The sequence below is a fragment of the Meles meles genome, chromosome 2 (genome assembly GCF_922984935.1).
Source record: "Meles meles chromosome 2, mMelMel3.1 paternal haplotype, whole genome shotgun sequence".
NCBI lineage: Eukaryota > Metazoa > Chordata > Mammalia > Carnivora > Mustelidae > Meles > Meles meles.
Genome location: NC_060067.1, coordinates 173,942,860 through 173,960,915, shown reverse-complemented (window position 1 = coordinate 173,960,915; position 18,056 = coordinate 173,942,860). Strand labels below are relative to the sequence as shown.

Sequence of the window (18,056 nt, the reverse complement as noted above, 5' to 3'; positions counted from 1 at the left end):
TTGAAGTACAATACTGCTATACAAATATTTTTTAATAATAAAGTGATGTTTAATTTTGTCAAATGCTTTTTCCATACCTATTGAGATAATTATGTCATTTTTATACTTTAATTTTGTTAATGTGGTGTAACATAGTGATTGATTTGTGGAGGGTGCACCATCCCTTCATCACTGGAATAAATGTCATTTGATATGATGTATGATCATTTTAATGTACTTTTTCTTTTTGAGAGAGAAAGAGAGAGCAAGAGGGAAGGGGCAGAGAGAGAATCTTAAGAGGGCTCTATGCTGATCGAGTCCCAATTCAATCTCACAATCCTGAGATCATGACCTGAGCTAAAATCAAGAGTTGGGTGCTCAACCAACTGAGCTACCCAGGCATCCCCCTTTTAAAGTACTCCTTAATTAATTTTCTAATATTTTGTTGAGGATTTTTGCATCTGTGTTCATCAGGAATATTGGCCTATTATTTCTCCTCTTATAATATGCTTGCCCAGCTTTATTATTAGAGTAATAATACTAACTTTGTAAAATGACTTCAGAAGTGTTTTTTCCTCTTCAGGTTTTTACAAGATTTTGACAAGGATTGCTATTGATTATTTAAATGCTTATCAGAACTCACCAATGGTGACATCTGAGTCTGGAATTTTGTTTTTGGGGAGGTTTTGACTAATTATTCACTCTCATTTGTTTGGTCAGTTAAGATTTTTTATTCATTCATGATTCACTTGGTAGATTGTGTCTGTCTAGTTTAATTATCCATTTCTTCTACCTTGTCTAATTTTGGAGTATATAACCATTCATAGTTATTTCTTATGATCCTTTTTGTTTCTGTGATATCCTTTATAATGTCTTCTCTTTCATTTCCAGTTTTAGCTATTTGAGTCATATTTCTTTTTTCTCAGTAGATCTAGTTAGTTTGATCAATTTTATCGATATTTTCATCAACTTTCAGTATCATTGATCTTTTTTTTCCCTGTTTCTAATACTTCAATCAGTCATTTTTTATTGTGTTGTTAGCACCATATAATATATCATTAATTTCTGATGTAGTGTTCCATGATTCATTGTTTGCGTATAACACCCAGTACTCCATGCAATCTGTGCCCTCCTTAATACCTATCACCAGGCTTACATCCCTTCACCCCCTTCCCTTCTAAAACCCTCCATTTGTTTCCCAGAGTCCACAGTCTCTCATGGTTCATCTCTCACTTGATTTCTCCCCCCTCATTTTTTCCTTCTCCTAATCCTCCATGCTATTCCTTATGTTCCACAAATAAGTGAAACCATATGATAATTGACTTTCTCTGTTTGACTTACTTCACTTAGCATAATCGCCTCCAGTCCCATCTATGTTGATGCAAAAATTGGGTATTCATCCTTTCTGATGGCTGAGTAATATTACATTGTGTATATGGACCACATCTTCTTTAATCATTTGTCTGCTGAAGGGCATCTTGGCTCTTTCCACATTTTGGGTATTGTGGACATTGCTGCTATGGAGGTTAGGGTGCATATGACCCTTCTTTTTACTACATCTATATCTTTGGGGTAAATACCCAGTAGTGTAATTGCTGGGTCATAGGGTAGTTCTGTTTTTAATTTTTTGAGGAATCTCCACACTGTTTTTCAAAGTGATTGCAACAATTTGCATCCCCACCAACAGTGTAAGAGGGTTCCCCTTGCTCCACAACTTCTCCAACATGTGTTGTTTCTTGCCTTGTGTATTTTTCCCATTCTAACTGGTGTAAGGTGGTATCTCAATGTGGTTTTGATCTGAATTTCCCTGCTGGCTAATGATGATGAACAGTATTTCATGTGTCTGTGAGTCATTTGTATGTCTTCTTTGGAGAAGTGTCTGCTCATGTCTTCTGCCCATTTTTTGACATCATTTTCTGTTTTTAGGTGTTGAGTTGGAGAAGTTCTTTATAGATCTTGGATATTGGCCCTTTGTCTGTAGTGTCATTTGCAAATATCTTCTTCCACTCTGTGAGAATCAACAACAAATTAAACCTAACCCATGCACAAGAAAGGAAATAAGATCAGAGCAGAGATCAATGAATTAGAAACCAGAAATACAGTAAAATGCATTAATAAAACTAGAAGGTGGTATGTTGAAAGAATGGCTAGACTTATACCGAGAGAGAGAGAGAGAGAGAGAGAGAGAGAAAGGTCCAAACTAATAAAATTATGAATGAAAGGGGAGAGATCATGAATAACACCAAGGAAATAGAAACAATGATCAGAAATTATTATCGAGAGCTATATGCCAAAAAGTTAAGCAACTTAGAAGAAATGGATGCATTCCTGGAAACCTATAAGCTTCCAAAACTGAATCAGGAAGAAATTGGCAACCTGGATAGATGAATACCTAATAATGAGATTGGAGCAGTGATCAAAAACCTCCCCCAAAAAACAAGAGTCCAGGCCTGATGGATTCCCTAGGGAATTCTACCAAAAATTTAAAGAAGAAATTTAAAAATTTCTTTAAAAACTCCCCTCCCCCTTTTTTTTTTTTTTTTTTTTTTTTTTCAGAAATGGTCTGTCTTTATTATGCCAACAGAAAACAAAAAAATTCCCCAAGTGTAAACAGGAGAAAGGTGCTGGTTAAGTTACTCATCATTATCTTATTAACAAAATAAAGCACTATCTATGTTTACAGTCATAAAAAAAGAAACAGCCTGGAGAGAAGTTGGGCTGAAGGGGGAGGGGAGAGAAGGTGACTGGGGGAGGGGGTTGGCACAGACACCACAACTGCCTCTGTGGGGTTTGGGGTTCCCTTCCCACCCTGACCCAAGGGCTGTTCTGGATCTTTGGAGTCAGGTGCCAGTGGGGTTTTTCTTAAGGAAACAACTTGTCCCTGTGAGCAGGAGCTGAGGCAACTTCCCCAGTGAGTGAGGGAGGGGAAAGGAGCAGGCAGGTGGGAGGGGCAGGCTTCCCCTCACCAGCCCGAGAATGGAGAGCCCTCTCCCACTGTCCATTCATCAGTTGTCACGAGGAACAGCCCTGGTTCCATCAACTGTCAGGAAGGAGGGGGCGCTATCAATCCTCCTATCCCCCACTCCCAACACTCAGGCTGGGACCAGGGACTGGTCTTCTTTAAATTTCTTCTTTAAAAACCCATTTTCCTGAAGCTGTTTCATAAAATAGAAACAGAAGGAAAACTTCCAAACTCATTCTATGAGGTCAGCATTACCTTGATCCCAAAACCAGGTAAAGACCCCACCAAAAAGGAGGATTTCAGACCAATATCCCTGATGAATATGGATGCCAAGATTCTCAGCAAGATCCAACAGTACATTAAAAAGATTATACACCATGACCAGGTGGGATTTATCCATGGGATGCAAGGGTGGTTCAACATTTGCAAATCAATGTGATAGAACAAATCATTAAGAGAAGAGAGAAAAACCGCATGGTCCTCTCAATTGATGCAGAAAAAGCATTTGACAAGTTACAGCATCTGTCCCTGATTAAAATACTTCAAAGTATAGGAATAGAGGGAACATTCCTCAACTTTATAAAATCTATCTATGAAAAACCCACAGCAAACATCATCCTCAATGGGGAAAAGCTGACAGCCTTCCCTTTAAGATCAGGAACATGACAAGGATGACCACTCTCACTACTGTTTGTTCAACATAGTACTGGAAGTCCTAGCAACAGCAATAAGACAACAAAAAGAAATAAAAGATACTCAAATTGGCAATGAAGTCAAACTCTCTCTATTCACAGATGACATGATATTTTATATGGAAAACCCAAAAACTCCACCCCCAAACTACTAGAACTCATACAGCAATTCAGTAATGTGGCAAGATACAAAAATCAGTTTCTTTCTTATACACTAACAATGAACTTGTAGCAAGAGAAATTAGAGAATCAATTCCATTTACAGTAGCACCAAAATCCAAAATATAGGAATAAATCTAACCAAAGAGGTAAAGGATCTATACATTAGGAACTACAAAATACTCATAAAAGAAATTGAAGAGGGGTGCCTGGGTGGCTCAGTGGGTTAAAGCCCCTGCCTTTGGCTCAGGTCATGATCTCAGTGTCCTGGGATTGAGCCCCACATCGGGCTCTCTGCTCAGCAGGGAGCCTGCATCCCTTCCTCTCTCTCTCTACCTGCCTCTCTGCCTACTTGTGATCTCTGTCTGTCAAATGAATAAGTAAAATCTTAAAAAAAAGAGAGAAATTGAAGAAAACACAAAAAGATGGGAAAACATTCGATGATCATGTATCGGAAGAATAAACGTCATTAAAACGAATATGTTGCCCAGAGGTATCTATACTTTCAACACCATCCCAATCAAAATAGCAATACCATTCTTCAAAATGCTGGAACAAACAATCCTAAAATTTGTATGAAGCCAGAAGAGACCCTGAATCACTAAGGAAATGTTGAAAAAGAAAAAGAAAGCTGGACGCATCACGTTGCCTGATTTCATACTGTATTACAAAGCTGTGATCACCAAGACAGCATGGTACTGGCACAAAAACAGACACATAGACCAATGTAACAGAATAGAGAGCCCAGATATGGACCCTCAATTCTGGTCAACTAATCTTCGACAAAGTAGGAAAAAATATCCAGTGGAAAAAAAGATAGTCTCTTCAATAAATGGTGCTGGGGAAATTGGACAGCTATATACAGAAGAATGAAACTGGAGCATTCTCTTACACCATACATGAAGATAATCTCTAAATGGATGAAAGACCTCATTGATCTATTCTATTGACTTTTTAGTCTCATTTCTTTCCACTCTATGCTATTTTATTTCTTCTACTCAAGTTACGCATAGGTTATTCTTCTTTCTAGTATTTGAGGTGTAAATTATGTTGTTGATTTTGGATCTTTCTTCTATTTTATGTGGATACTTATCACAATAAACTTCCTTCTTAAAACTGCTTTGCTACATCAAACATTCTGGTATGTTGTGTATCCATTTCCATTTTTTCCAAGTTATTTTTTTTTTACTTCTCTTCTTATTTCTTTTATGACTTATTGGTTGTTTAGTAGCATGTTGTTTGTTCCACACAAACTTGTGAATTTCCAGTTTTTTTCTTGCAATTAATTTCTAGTTTCATACCATTATGGTTGGAATAGATGTTTGATATTGTTTCATCTTCTTACATTTATTGACTTTTTTTGTGGCCTAATATATGCTCTCCTGAAGAAAGCCTCTGTGTGCTTAAGAAGAATGTACTTTGCTGCTGAATGGAATGTTCTATAAATATCTGTTAAGTCCATTGGGTCCAATAGGTAGTTTAAGGCTGATGTTTCCTTACTGATTTTCTGTCTGATCTATCTACCCATTGTTGAAAGTGGGGTATTGAAGTCCCCAACCATTATTGTATTGTTGTATGTTTCTCCATTCAATCTATTGATATTTGCTTTTTATACTTTGGTGCTCCTAAGTTTGGTACAAAAATATTTACTGTTACATTGCCTTGATGAATTAATCCCTTTATCATTATATATAATGACATTTTGTCTCTTATTACAGTCTTTGGCTTAAAGTCATTTTGTCTGATATAAGTATAGCTATCTGTGCTTTTTCTTTTGGCTTTTCATTGTTGTTGTTTGTTTGTTTTGTTTGATTTATTTTGTTTTTTTTTGTTTTTTGTTTTTGTTTGTTCTTTTTTTAAAATTTTATTTATTTTTTCAGCGTAACAGCATTCATTGTTTTTGCACAACACCCAGTGCTCCATGCAAAACGTGCCCTCCCTATTACCCACCACCTGTTCCCCAAACCTCCCACCCCTGACCCTTCAAAACCCTCAGGTTGTTTTTCAGAGTCCATAGTCTCTTATGGTTCGCCTCCCCTTCCAAAATTTTTTTTTTAAATAAACATATAATGTATTTTTATCCCAAGGGGTACAGGTCTGTGAATCGCCAGGTTTACACACTTCACAGCACTCATGATAGCACATACCCTCCCCAATGTCTATAACCCCCTCCCCCTCTCCCAATCCCACCTCCCCCCAGCAACCCAGTTTGTTTTGTGAGATTAAGAGTCATTTATGGTTTGTCTCCCTCCCAATCCCATCTTGTTTCATTTATTCTTCTCCTATCCCCCTAACCCCCCATGTTGCTTCTCCATGTCCTCATATCAGGGAGATCATATGATAGTTGTCTTTCTCTGATTGACTTATTTCACTAAGCATGATATGCTCTAGTTCCATCCACGTCGTCGCAAATGGCAAGATTTCATTTCTTTTGATGGCTGCATAGTATTCCATTGTGTATATATACCACATCTTCTTTATCCATTCATCTCTTGATGGACATCTAGGTTCTTTCCATAGTTTGGCTATTGTAGACATTGCTGCTATAAACATTCGGGTGCACATGCCCCTTCGGATCACTATGTTTGTATCTTTAGGGTAAATACCCAGTAGTGCAATTGCTGGGTCATAGGGTAGTTCTATTTTCAACATTTTGAGGAACCTCCATGCTGTTTTCTAGAGTGGTTGCACCAGCTTGCATTCCCACCAACATGCAGAAAAATGAAATTGGACCACTTCCTTACACCACACATGAAAATAGACTCCAAATGGATGAAGGACCTCAATGTGAGAAAGGAATCCATCAAAATCCTTGAGGAGAATGCAGGCAGCAACCTCTTCGACCTCAGCCATAGCAACATCTTCCTAGGAACAATGGCAAAGGCAAGGGAAGCAAGGGCAAAAATGAACTATTGGGATTTCATCAAGATAAAAGCTTTTGCACAGCAAAGGAAACAGTTAACAAAACCAAAAGACAACTGACAGAATGGGAGAAGATATTTGCAAACGACATATCAGATAAAGGGCTAGTATCCAAAATCTATGAGGAACTTAGCAAACTCAACACCCAAAGAACAAACAATCCAATCAAGAAATGGGCAGAGGACATGAACAGACATTTCTGCAAAGAAGACATCCAGATGGCCAACAGACACATGAAAAACTGCTCCACGTCACTCGGCATCAGGGAAATACAAATCAAAACCACAATGAGATATCACTTCACACCAGTCAGAATGGCTAAAATCAACAAGTCAGGAAATGACAGATGCTGGCGAGGATGCGGAGAAAGGGGAACCCTCCTACACTGTTGGTGATTTATTTTGTTTTTATTTTCATTTTGCTTGGATTACCTTTTTCCAATTTTCACTTTCATTCTGTGTGTTGTAAAGCTGAAGTTCCTTGTAAGCAACATATTACTGTCTTTTTAAAATTTATTTAATTTATTTATTTTAATTAATTAATTTATTTGAGAGAGAAAGAGAGCAAAAGCAGGGGGAGGGACAGAGGGAGAAGTGGACTCTTCTTTGAGGAGGGAGCCTGGGATCGTGACCTGAGCTAAATGCAGGTGCTTAACCAACTGAGCCACCCAACCACCCCTGTTGGCTCTTGTTTGCTTATGCATTCAGCCACTTTATGTATTTTGATTGGAGAACGTAGTCTATTTATATTTCTGATAGATAGGGACTTATTATTGCAATTTTGTAAATTTTTTTGGTTGTTTTGTAATTCCTTTGTTCCTTTACTCCTCTTTTATTGTCTCCCTCTATGATTTGATTTTATTTTCTGTAGTTGTATGCTTTGATCCCATACAATTCTTTTTTATCTTATGTGCATCTACTTTACGTTTTTGCTTTCTGTTTATCAGGAGGTTTACATAAAACAGCTTATATTTGTAACAATCAATCTTAGTTGATAAAAACTGAACACATATAAAAGCTCTACATTCTTACACTCTTCCTGTACATTTATATTTTTGTGCTCACAATGTGTATTTTTTACAGTATTTATAAATTAACAACTTATGGTAGTTATAGTTATTTTTAATTTTTTGTCCTTTAATCCTAAACTAGAGTGTGAGTGATTTATCCCCCACTGTATTACATTAGGATATTCTGATTTAAACTATTTATTTGCTATTTCTTCTGGGTTTTGTTCTTTCATACGTTTTCTTTTTCTAATTAGTATCCTTTCATTTTGGCTTAAAGAATCACCTTTGTCATTTCTTGTAAGACTGGTCTTATGATGAACTTCAGCTTTGCTTGTCTGGAAAATTCTTTCTAACATCTCACTCTTTTCTGGCATGCAGATTTCTGCTGAAAAACCTACTTATAATTTTTTCGTGTTCTCTTGTACCTATCAAGTTACTTTTCTCTTGATGCTTTTAAGATTCTTTTGTTTTTAATCTTTGACAGTTTAATTTTAACATATCTTGCTGTGGGGATTTTTGATTCATCTTTTTGCTTCCCCCTGGGTTTCCTGGATCTGAGTATCTGTTTCTTTCCTCCAGATTAGGGAAATTTTCACCCATTATTGCTTCGAATAACCTTTCTGTCCTTTTCTCACTCTCTTTCCATTCTGTTACTCCTATAGTGTGTATAATGCTCTCTTTAGTGGTGTCCCATGAGTTCCTTAAGCAATCTTCACTCTTTTTCTTTCCTTTTTAAGATATGGAGGTGTTTTACATATTGGGACACTAAATGTGGAGTCCAAATCTTTTGTTCCTCAGGAAGAAGCTGCAGTTAAGAGTTCCCTTCTAACTGCATGGTGCTGGGCTAGTTGTGGGGTTTATGGAGAGAGTATGTATCTGCCCATCTCAGTGAGTATTTCCTCATTTGCTCAGTGTGTAGAAGTCTCAGATATTTTCTGGATTTCTTTCAGAAGTAATTGTTCCATGTGTACATGAACCTGCAGTGTTTCTGTGGTAGGAGTAAAATTCCAAGATCTCCATATTGCCATCTTGGTCAACCTCCTCTCTGTTGTTATTATTATTATTTTTGATTCTTTTGTTCTCAATACTCTTATGAAATTCAGGCAGTATTTGTTATGGACTAAGCTGTCCTTTATTGGAGTTCATAAATCCCTTAAAAATATTATAGTACTCCCAATTAAGTCCTCATAGGTACTTCCATGCTTTACATATCAGTATTTTGGAAACAAACAACAAAAACATAAATGGAAACTTATTCCTCTCAATAATTTTATGTTTTAAAAATCAAAGCACTTGTTTTAGGATTATTACCTAAATAAAAAAAAAAAACAGTTTTAAATCTCAAGATAGTGTACAAGTTTCTGATTTTTGGCCCATTTCCTACCTCTGGTAATAAGATAAGCATCAGCCCCCCCCCCTTTTTTTTGGTTTAGTCTCATTATTAGACTATATCTGGGGAAAAAAGCAGCAAAAAAGAAAACTGAATTATATTGAAGAACAATATATATAATGTTATTTGAAAATATTCTACTGATGTACAGTTTACTGTCCATTACTCTTTAGTGTCTATTGACAGGAAAACTATAATTTTTATGACCCAACAAAAATTAATTTCTATATACATACTTCTGATCACAAGGTAATGGTTGTGAATTTTTAAAACCACAGTTTCCAGATTTGTCAACGTGGGAATTAATTTCTTTGAAACAGGAAAATGGAGCACTTTGAGCACCTAAAAATGTAAAGATGTCTGTTAAATTATTATTCTTAATCCAAATTAAATTTTTTGTTCATAAAAAAACTCTTATTTCATAAATAAAATATAAAGAAAAAAGTCATTATTTTTTTCCTGTGTGTATACTGTTAATGCAAGTAGAAAGAAATAATTATCTAACAAAATACAGAAAATAATTATATCTATTGTAGTAAAATTAAATTATTGTTAAAAATAATTTGCTGCCTCTTCCTGTGAGAATGCATACTGCCTCATCCAATGAATATTAGACTTGACCTTGTAATTTGACCTTCTCAATGAAATGAGAGATTTGAATATGTCACTTATGGGCAAAAAATATTGTGGGACTTGTGAATAGAACAAGTGTAACATTCTCCTTTTTTTCTGATGGGGGATAAGCAATCTTTTAAGTAGAGGTTCATTTGTCTAGGTATAATTATCAAAGTAAAATGGAGTAGCAAAATAGTTGTATTGGATATGGAAATCTGAGATATTTTAGGATTGTTTCCATTTCATTAAATATATGAATTGGTACATAAAAGTGGAATTTTCCTGTAAAATATGTGGCATTGTCATTGAAGCCTTATAGTAGGTGATAAGAAAATTACTATCATTGGATAAGGAAGAGTAATTCATGCTATGTGAGGGTGAAACACTTGGAGAAACTCTCTTCTCAATGATTGAAAGGGTGATAATAGCCTTAATAAACTTGTTGTCTTAGTCAGAGAAGTAGGGAAACAGAATCTGTCTGTTACTTTTGGCTGTATTTGACCAGAAGGCAAAAGTACTCAAAAAAAAGATAAACTAAACTCAGGATAAAACCAGTTATTTCAGAGGCAGTAATAAAAAAAATTAGAAAGCCTAGAAAGGTGTCCATTCTACTGGCATTGGTGTGGATAATGATGGTTGCTGACTGATGTAAACTAGCCAAATTATTATGCTTATTTGATTGTTCTGTGTCTCTTCAGTGGTGGTGCTTGTTGATGGGTATTAATCTGTTAGATTAATATGAAGGTCTTCATATTATTTTTCATTTCCATGTATCTACCTACATATTTCTATCCCAGAACTCTTGCCTCTAATCTTCTAGTCTTTTCATATCCAGGCTTCCCACCAAGAAACTAGGCCCTTTGTCATTGTTCATGAGTTTATCTATAACCTACCTCTGGCTGTTTCTCCTTCTACATGAAAAGATAACTAGATGGTCAGTATCTTTCAAGGCATCCTCCAAAGTGTGTTTTGCAGTATGGCTACTGCTCCCCCCAGCCAACTTATAGCCAGTGACTAACCCATCATATGTATAAAATAAGCCTTGGTTTGTTCTTCTTGTGTAATTTTGTCATGATGAAATCCCATGTATCCATAGGTGTGAGTGGAGGGAGATGCAAAGAGGAGAAATGTGTACTGTTTTAGATTTCCTGCTCATGGACTTATTCCTTTTGCTCTCTCTTTTTGCCTGTGCTTGCATCCAGGTGAATAAATGACTTCTATCTATCTGACCATTTAACTTAGTATGTCTGACATAACTGAGCTTAGGCTGTACAGTTCTGAATGCATGGTTATTTGGTGTCTAAAAGATTCTTTATCTCTACAAGGGTCACTAGTGTGACCAGAACTGTTTTGTTAAAGTGGTATTGTTCTCCAGTTTAGATGGCACAATCTTGCTCCAGAAGCCTAGAGAACTGCCCTGTCATTCTCCCAAAGAAGCTTGGTATAAGCCCCACACAGATTTTTTTTTTCTCTCACGACCTGCACTTCTGATATTATTGGGGCCACTGTGTTTTTATAATTCAGAATGCATGGCTTCTTGCATTGCTGCTTGGACATGCTGCAGAGCCTTTTTCTGCTTTTCACCTCATTCAACATTAACAACATTTTATGTCGTCTAGTAGATGAAACTAAGCAGTACTTCCCCATGTGGAATATACTGCCTCTAGATCCCAAAGAGAACTACCAGCTATTGTACTTCTTAGTTCAATAAGAAGCAAGATACATACAGTTTGCTTTTACTTTGCATGGGATGTCAGGTCATACCTCTGATCACTGGACTCTTTAAAATTTTACTGATGACAAATTTCTAAACATTTTGAAAGTCTGTCTCTGGTGTTTTTATTTACACGTGTTTTATTTAATGCTCTAATATTCTAGGAGGCTTTGCTTATTTAGCTGGATTAGAACAAAATCATTGATGGAGTAGGCAATGTGATATTACATATCTCTACAATTGCATTATGATTGAGGGCAGGAGAGTAAAACTAACCCTGCAACAAAACTCAACATTAATGCCATTATCTAGTACACATGAAAGCAAAACCATTTGTAATTATTTTTTTCAAATAGGAAAAGAAAATAATATATTTTCCAAATCAGTGGTTATACTCCTACCACATATCTGAGGCCATGTTATTCTGCTCTAGCATAGACACCATATCTGGCATAGTGGGTATAATTACTTAGTCTACTACTTGTCTCCATTTGCAATAGATTCTTATTATCTTCTGATGCCATCTGGTTTCCTCAAGAATCATGTGTAATTAAATGTAGATATACAGAACCATCTCTGCATCTCTTAGATCTTAAAAAAAAAGTGACATTAGTTTGGGGGCACCTGGCTGTCTCAGTCAGTTGGGCATCTGACTATGGTTTCAGGTCTGGTCTCAATCTCAGGTTTGTGAGATCAAAGATGCTTTAAAACAAATAGCAATAATTTCTGGAAAGAGACATTTACAGAAGATTTCTCCATGGCCTTGCCAACTAGGCTAAGGATATAATGATAGGATTGCAAAAACTATTAACATGTCAAACCTGATGATACCCTCTAGGACTGAAAAATAATTACCAAATAGATTTGTGGACCTAGTGGACCCATTGTACATTGAAAGTTATCAAAGACTCTATTACCTAACCCCTATGAGTCCCCACTCTTACAAAGACACTATGATGACACTGGGTTTCTGGTTAATTCATGTCAATTCACACACTCTTTGTCCACTAGTTTCCAAAGTGCTTGGCTATTTCATTTCCCACATGAACAGATAGATACCTAATTAACTGACTGAGAATCATTCGAGGATGTGCTAGAGAAATTGTTAACATGTATGTTTGCCAAGGTGTTGTGTGGTTTTCCCTTCTGGAACTCTAACCCTCTCTTAATGGCAATGAGTTTTGGTTGTGAAAAGTGGCTTACATTCAGAATTTGAACATGAAATTATGGCATTTATTAATGTAACTCTACTGAGTCCCCTAGTCATCCATTTTTTAATTTCCTTTGATGGTACAAAATGAGTAATATTCTATTATCTATCTTCATGATTGTCTGTAGACTAGGTGTCCATGTCTGCTACTGCTTATTACAATAATTTTATCCATCTGGTTTCTGGAAGCCAAGCATTGCTCTCAGGCCTTGATACTTTTAAGACCTTATCAATCATGACCATTGCTATTAGTGAGCTTACTTCTATATTGCCATCTCCTCCTGCCACCATTGGCCTACAGAGAAGGCCATAATGAAGACTTAAAGTTATTTAAGACCTGTTAGCGCCACATTCCCTGTGACATTGGGCCTTCCTGTTGGGGCTATTTGGCCTTGTATTTATAGCATATACATTATATCAATTTCCCTGAGACTTTTCTTTCTTTCCTCCATTATCTCATGGCAATTTCATCATTTAAATTTCACTTAGAGTGAGCCATCCCATTTTTTTGCCTGCCTCTGGAAACACTTCTAATAGAATTTTTTTACCATCTTCTAGGATCCTAGCCAGGATGATTCCTATTATTTTGGGAGAGTGCTCCGAAAACAATGAACTTTCGTATCTCATCTTATGTTCCCCTCTCTAATCTTATATCAAACAGTCTCAGAATCCAGTTCCATGTAAACTCCCTTGATTCTAGCAGTAAATGCTGTCTAGGACCTACAGCTCCATTGAGGTATATTTCTTTTACTCCCTTATAAGTTCCAGCAAATCCTGGCTCTATTTTGCTGTGCCTTAACTTAATTTTCAGCTTTAGTGTCCATAACAGGTAGGAGAGAGATCCTAATGGGGATACAATTTGTGTTATGAATGATAGGCTTCCACATTTTCTTCAAACAATGGGAACATGCTTATAGCATTTTTAATTGGACAAAGGTGGTGGTGTGAGGGATCAGAGTTGTGTCATTTTATAAATGCAGTAGTGTCAGAGAAGTCTGGAGGCTAAAATTGCAGGGAACATGCTTTCATCTGTCACATCCCAACTGTAGTTCTTGTTCTTTTTCCAGCCAGAATCTTAATCATGGTAAAGCAGACTTGACTGAGAATTTAAACTCCTCTGTAATTCCTTCAACTTTATAAAAGTTTTTAACTTGCTCTAACCTTCTATTTTAAAAGATTAAAACCTTTCTATGAGTTAACAGTGGGGCTCATTCAACATACACTTTGATTTCAAATGAACACCTTTATGTTATCTTTTCTTGGATTTCAATGTTGTTTAGTAATAGCCATCTAATACCCCCGTCCTTATAGTTACAATTTCCCCCCCACATTTCAATTATACCAGCTAATGGATTATCTTTTACTTCCTAGTTCATTGAGTGAGGGTATTATCAACTTTCACCAGTTACGGCATTCTTATTCATAGCTTGGAAGTAAGTAACTTTGTTTTGAAAATGATCTTATAGGGGTGCCTGGGTGGCTCAGTGGGTTAAAACCTCTGCCTTTGGCTCAGGTCATGATCCCAGGGTCCTGGGATTGAGCTCTGCATTGGGCTCTCTGCTCAGCAGGGAGCCTGCCTCCCCCTCTCTCTCTGCCTGCCTCTCTGCCAACTTGTGATTTCTGTCAAATAAATGAAAATTTAAAAAAGGAAAAGAAAAGAAAATCATCTTATAGAATATTTTTTCACACCACTCTAAGGATCATTTGTTTTTTTTTTTTGTTTTTTTTTTGTTTTTTTTTTTTTTTAAAGATTTTATTTATTTATCTGACAGAGAGAGATCACAAGTAGGCAGAGAGGCAGGCAGAGAGAGTGAGAGGGAAGCAGGCTCCCCGCAGAGCAGAGAGCCCGACGCGGGACTCGATCCCAGGACCCTGAGATCATGACCTGAGCTGAAGGCAGAGGCTTAAACCACTGAGCCACCCAGGCACCCTCTAAGGATCATTTGTTAATGGTTAGAGCTTCCAGAAGCTAGCATCTAGATGAAGTATAATGTGAAAGCTATTTATTAGTGATTAAGGAAGTGAGAGGAAGAAAGCAGGATAGAAAAGATAAGAAGTCAAACAGAAATGCAAGTCCAACAAAGACTTGACCAGTCCTACGCTGTTTGCCAGAGTACAAATTGTGCCTAATTTGTGCCTGATTAGACTACCATGTTCAGGCCTTTATATCCCACCTCAATTAATTATTGGATTTGTGCTGTCCTGGGAAAGGTGTACTTTTGGGCAAGGTGTCTGTACAGCTGGAGTTGATAATAATGACAGCAGACGGTATTTCCTTTGTCCACTACACCTCATTTTTTCCCAGCATTTTATTTTCTTTCCTTTAACTGCACTTAGCACAATTAAAGTTTTCATATTTCTTTTGTAATTATGTTTTTACTATCTTTGTCTCTTGATCGTAAACTCCATGAGTAAAATAACCATGTGACAATATTCAACTTGTTGAATACTATCAGCTCTGTGTGCTCTTTCACAGCCTTTTGCCCTATAATTTTTGGTAATATAAGAACAATAAAAAAGTGCATCCTTCAGATAGGAGCCAAATAAATGAAGAAAGGGGGGATGGATGTATGAACTACATCAAAAGATCAAATTTTGACCCAGTTGGGTAAGTTTTGTGGGACACCAGATCATAACTTAGAAGAGGAAATACATACTAATGGTTAAGTCTTACTTAAAGATACTTGTTTTTTGTTTTTTTTTTGGTATGCTATAGGTTTGTTGAATTTGTTTTTTTTTTTTAATTTATTTATTTATTTTTATTTTTTTTCCATTTTATTTATTTTTTTTCAGCGTAACAGTATTCATTGTTTTTGCACAACACCCAGTGCTCCATGCAATACGTGCCCTCCCTATCACCCACCACCTGGTTCCCCCAACCTCCCACCCCCGCCCCTTCAAAACCCTCAGGTTGTTTCTCAGAGTCCATAGTCTCTTATGGTTCGCCTCCCCTTCCAATTTCCCTCAACTTCCTTCTCCTCTCCATCTCCCAATGTCCTCCATGTCATTTGTTATGCTCCACAAATAAGTGAAACCATATGATACTTGACTCTCTCTGCTTGACTTATTTCACTCAGCATAATCACTTCCAGTCCCGTCCATGTTGCTACAAAAGTTGGGTATTCATCCTTTCTTTTTTTTTTTTATAAACATATAATATATTTTTATCCCCAGGGGTACAGGTCTGTGAATCGCCAGGTTTACACACTTCACAGCACTCACCATAGCACATACCCTCCCCAATGTCCATAGCCCCCTCCCCCTCTCCCAATCCCACCTCCCCCCAGCAACCCCCAGTTTGTTTTGTGAGATTAAGAGTCATTTATGGTTTGTCTCCCTCCCAATCCCATCTTGTTTCATTTATTCTTCTCCTATCCCTCTAACCCCCATGTTGCATCTCCACATCCTCATATCAGGGAGATCATATGATAGTTGTCTTTCTCTGATTGACTTATTTCACTAAGCATGATACCCTCTAGTTCCATCCATGTTGTCGCAAATGGCAAGATTTTATTTCTTTTGATGGCTGCATAGTATTCCATTGTGTACATATACCACATCTTCTTTATCCATTCATCTGTTGATTGACATCTAGGTTCTTTCCATAGTTTGGCTATTGTAGACATTGTTGCTATAAACATTCGGGTACACGTGCCCCTTCAGATCACTATGTTTGTAAAAGATACTTGTTTTAATTAGAACTCAAGAAGATGTCAAATGACAAGTAGTTCAATTCTGGATCAAAGATTTATTTAATAAAAAAGAAGAGCATGGCCTGGATAATCCTTAATGGATGCTATGGGGAGTATTATTTAATTTTTAAAAAATATTTTATTTATTTATTTGACAGAGATCACAAGTAGGCAGAGAGGCAGGCAGAGAGAGAGGGGAAGCAAGGCTCCCTGCTGCGCAGAGAGCCCGATTTGGGGCTCAATTGCAGGACGCTGGGATCATGACCTGAGCTGAAGGCAGAGGCTTAACCCACTGAGCTACCCAGGTGCGCCATTATTTAATTTTATTTTAAAATGATATATTAAATCTTGATCTAAAGGTACTGTGACAATGACAAATAATATTTTTTGAATGCAAGTAAGCACTGAAAAAGAAAAACAGCAAAGACATAACCAAATAAAAAGTGGAATCCTGAAATACAGCCTACAGAAAATACAACTGCTCTGATTTAGATTATAGCTTTGTAGCTCTGGTTAAATATTGGTTAAGTCACCTAATTTGAAACTTGTTACTAAGGATAAGTTTCAGATAATTAGGAGAACAGTACAAATTGCATTCCATGTCCTTTGGTACAAACTATAGACCTTATTATTGCGGGGCAAGTAACTAAAAGTGGTGCTTACACTACTTTCACTCAATTAGTAAATGATTTATTTGAATACATTTCAATGAGTAATTTTTGTCCATTCAAGTTTCATTTAATCCCTCTAAAATCATATTGGGGTATTATAAATACTTACTGTCTAAAAAGCAAGCATATATGCACAACTCTTATTTGAATTATTTGGAAAAGCTATTTAAAAAGAAATATAAAAATGAATTTGGGTCAGTGGCTTATGACTACTGTTATCCTAGCCATTTCTCAGTCAAGAGATGATTATCGTTGAATGAAATTCACTCTGAACTTCTTGTTTTATGCCATTAAAATTAGATATGAAGATATGAAGTAAAAAATTTTTTAAGTAAAATTCTAGTATCTACTAACTTGCTGTTCCAATCTCTAAGTAATTATGAGTGTTAAAAATGGATTTTTGCCCAGGTTGCTAAGCATAAAAATCAAAAATCAAACCATGAAAGGAGAGATGTACAGTATTATCCTGGAGATACTATATAATACTATACTATACTATTGTCCTCTAAAAACATCTTCCTTAATTCAAATTTGTTCATTATTGAGCTTGAGATCCAAGTTCTACTTCAGAGTGGTGTGATATGTATTTCATCATATAAAGGAATCCAAATTTAAGGTAATATAAATACATAAGAAAGAACAATACCTTCTCCAAGTACCTGGGCACATTGGTTATCAGTAGTTTGGCATCGTCCTTTATAACAATATGCAGTTCCCAAACTGCACAACATGCCATTTGATGCATAAGTGTCAGGAACACAATTATTGGATGTTCCATTGCAATATTCTGTAAAATCACATTCTTGATCAATACTCTTTCTACATGGAGTGCCTGCTACTGCTATCTAGGAGGAAACAGAAAAAGAAAATCATGTTCTTGTGAATGACTATTCTTCCTTACTTAGTGAAGAGATTTATCAAAAAAATATGCCTAATTATTGATATTTGAGGAACTCATAAAATTCCCAAGGTTGTGAGTTCTCTGAAAGAAATGTCAGGTACAGTATTCATTATGAAGCCTGAAGGAAAGTAAGTGTCTCA

General features: G+C 36.4%; 1 protein-coding gene across 1 annotated transcript in view; it reads right to left on the bottom strand.

The window, feature by feature from the left end:
- The window catches only part of ADAM18 (ADAM metallopeptidase domain 18), a 175,872-nt gene that overhangs the window by 71,238 nt on the left and 86,578 nt on the right, over window positions 1-18,056 (bottom strand). The window contains exons 14-15 of the mRNA XM_045997442.1: window positions 17,662-17,860; window positions 9,350-9,455 (exon numbers count right to left, since the gene is read on the bottom strand). Of these exons, the coding sequence (XP_045853398.1) occupies window positions 9,350-9,455; window positions 17,662-17,860 (305 nt within the window). The remainder of the gene's footprint in view (window positions 1-9,349; window positions 9,456-17,661; window positions 17,861-18,056) is intronic.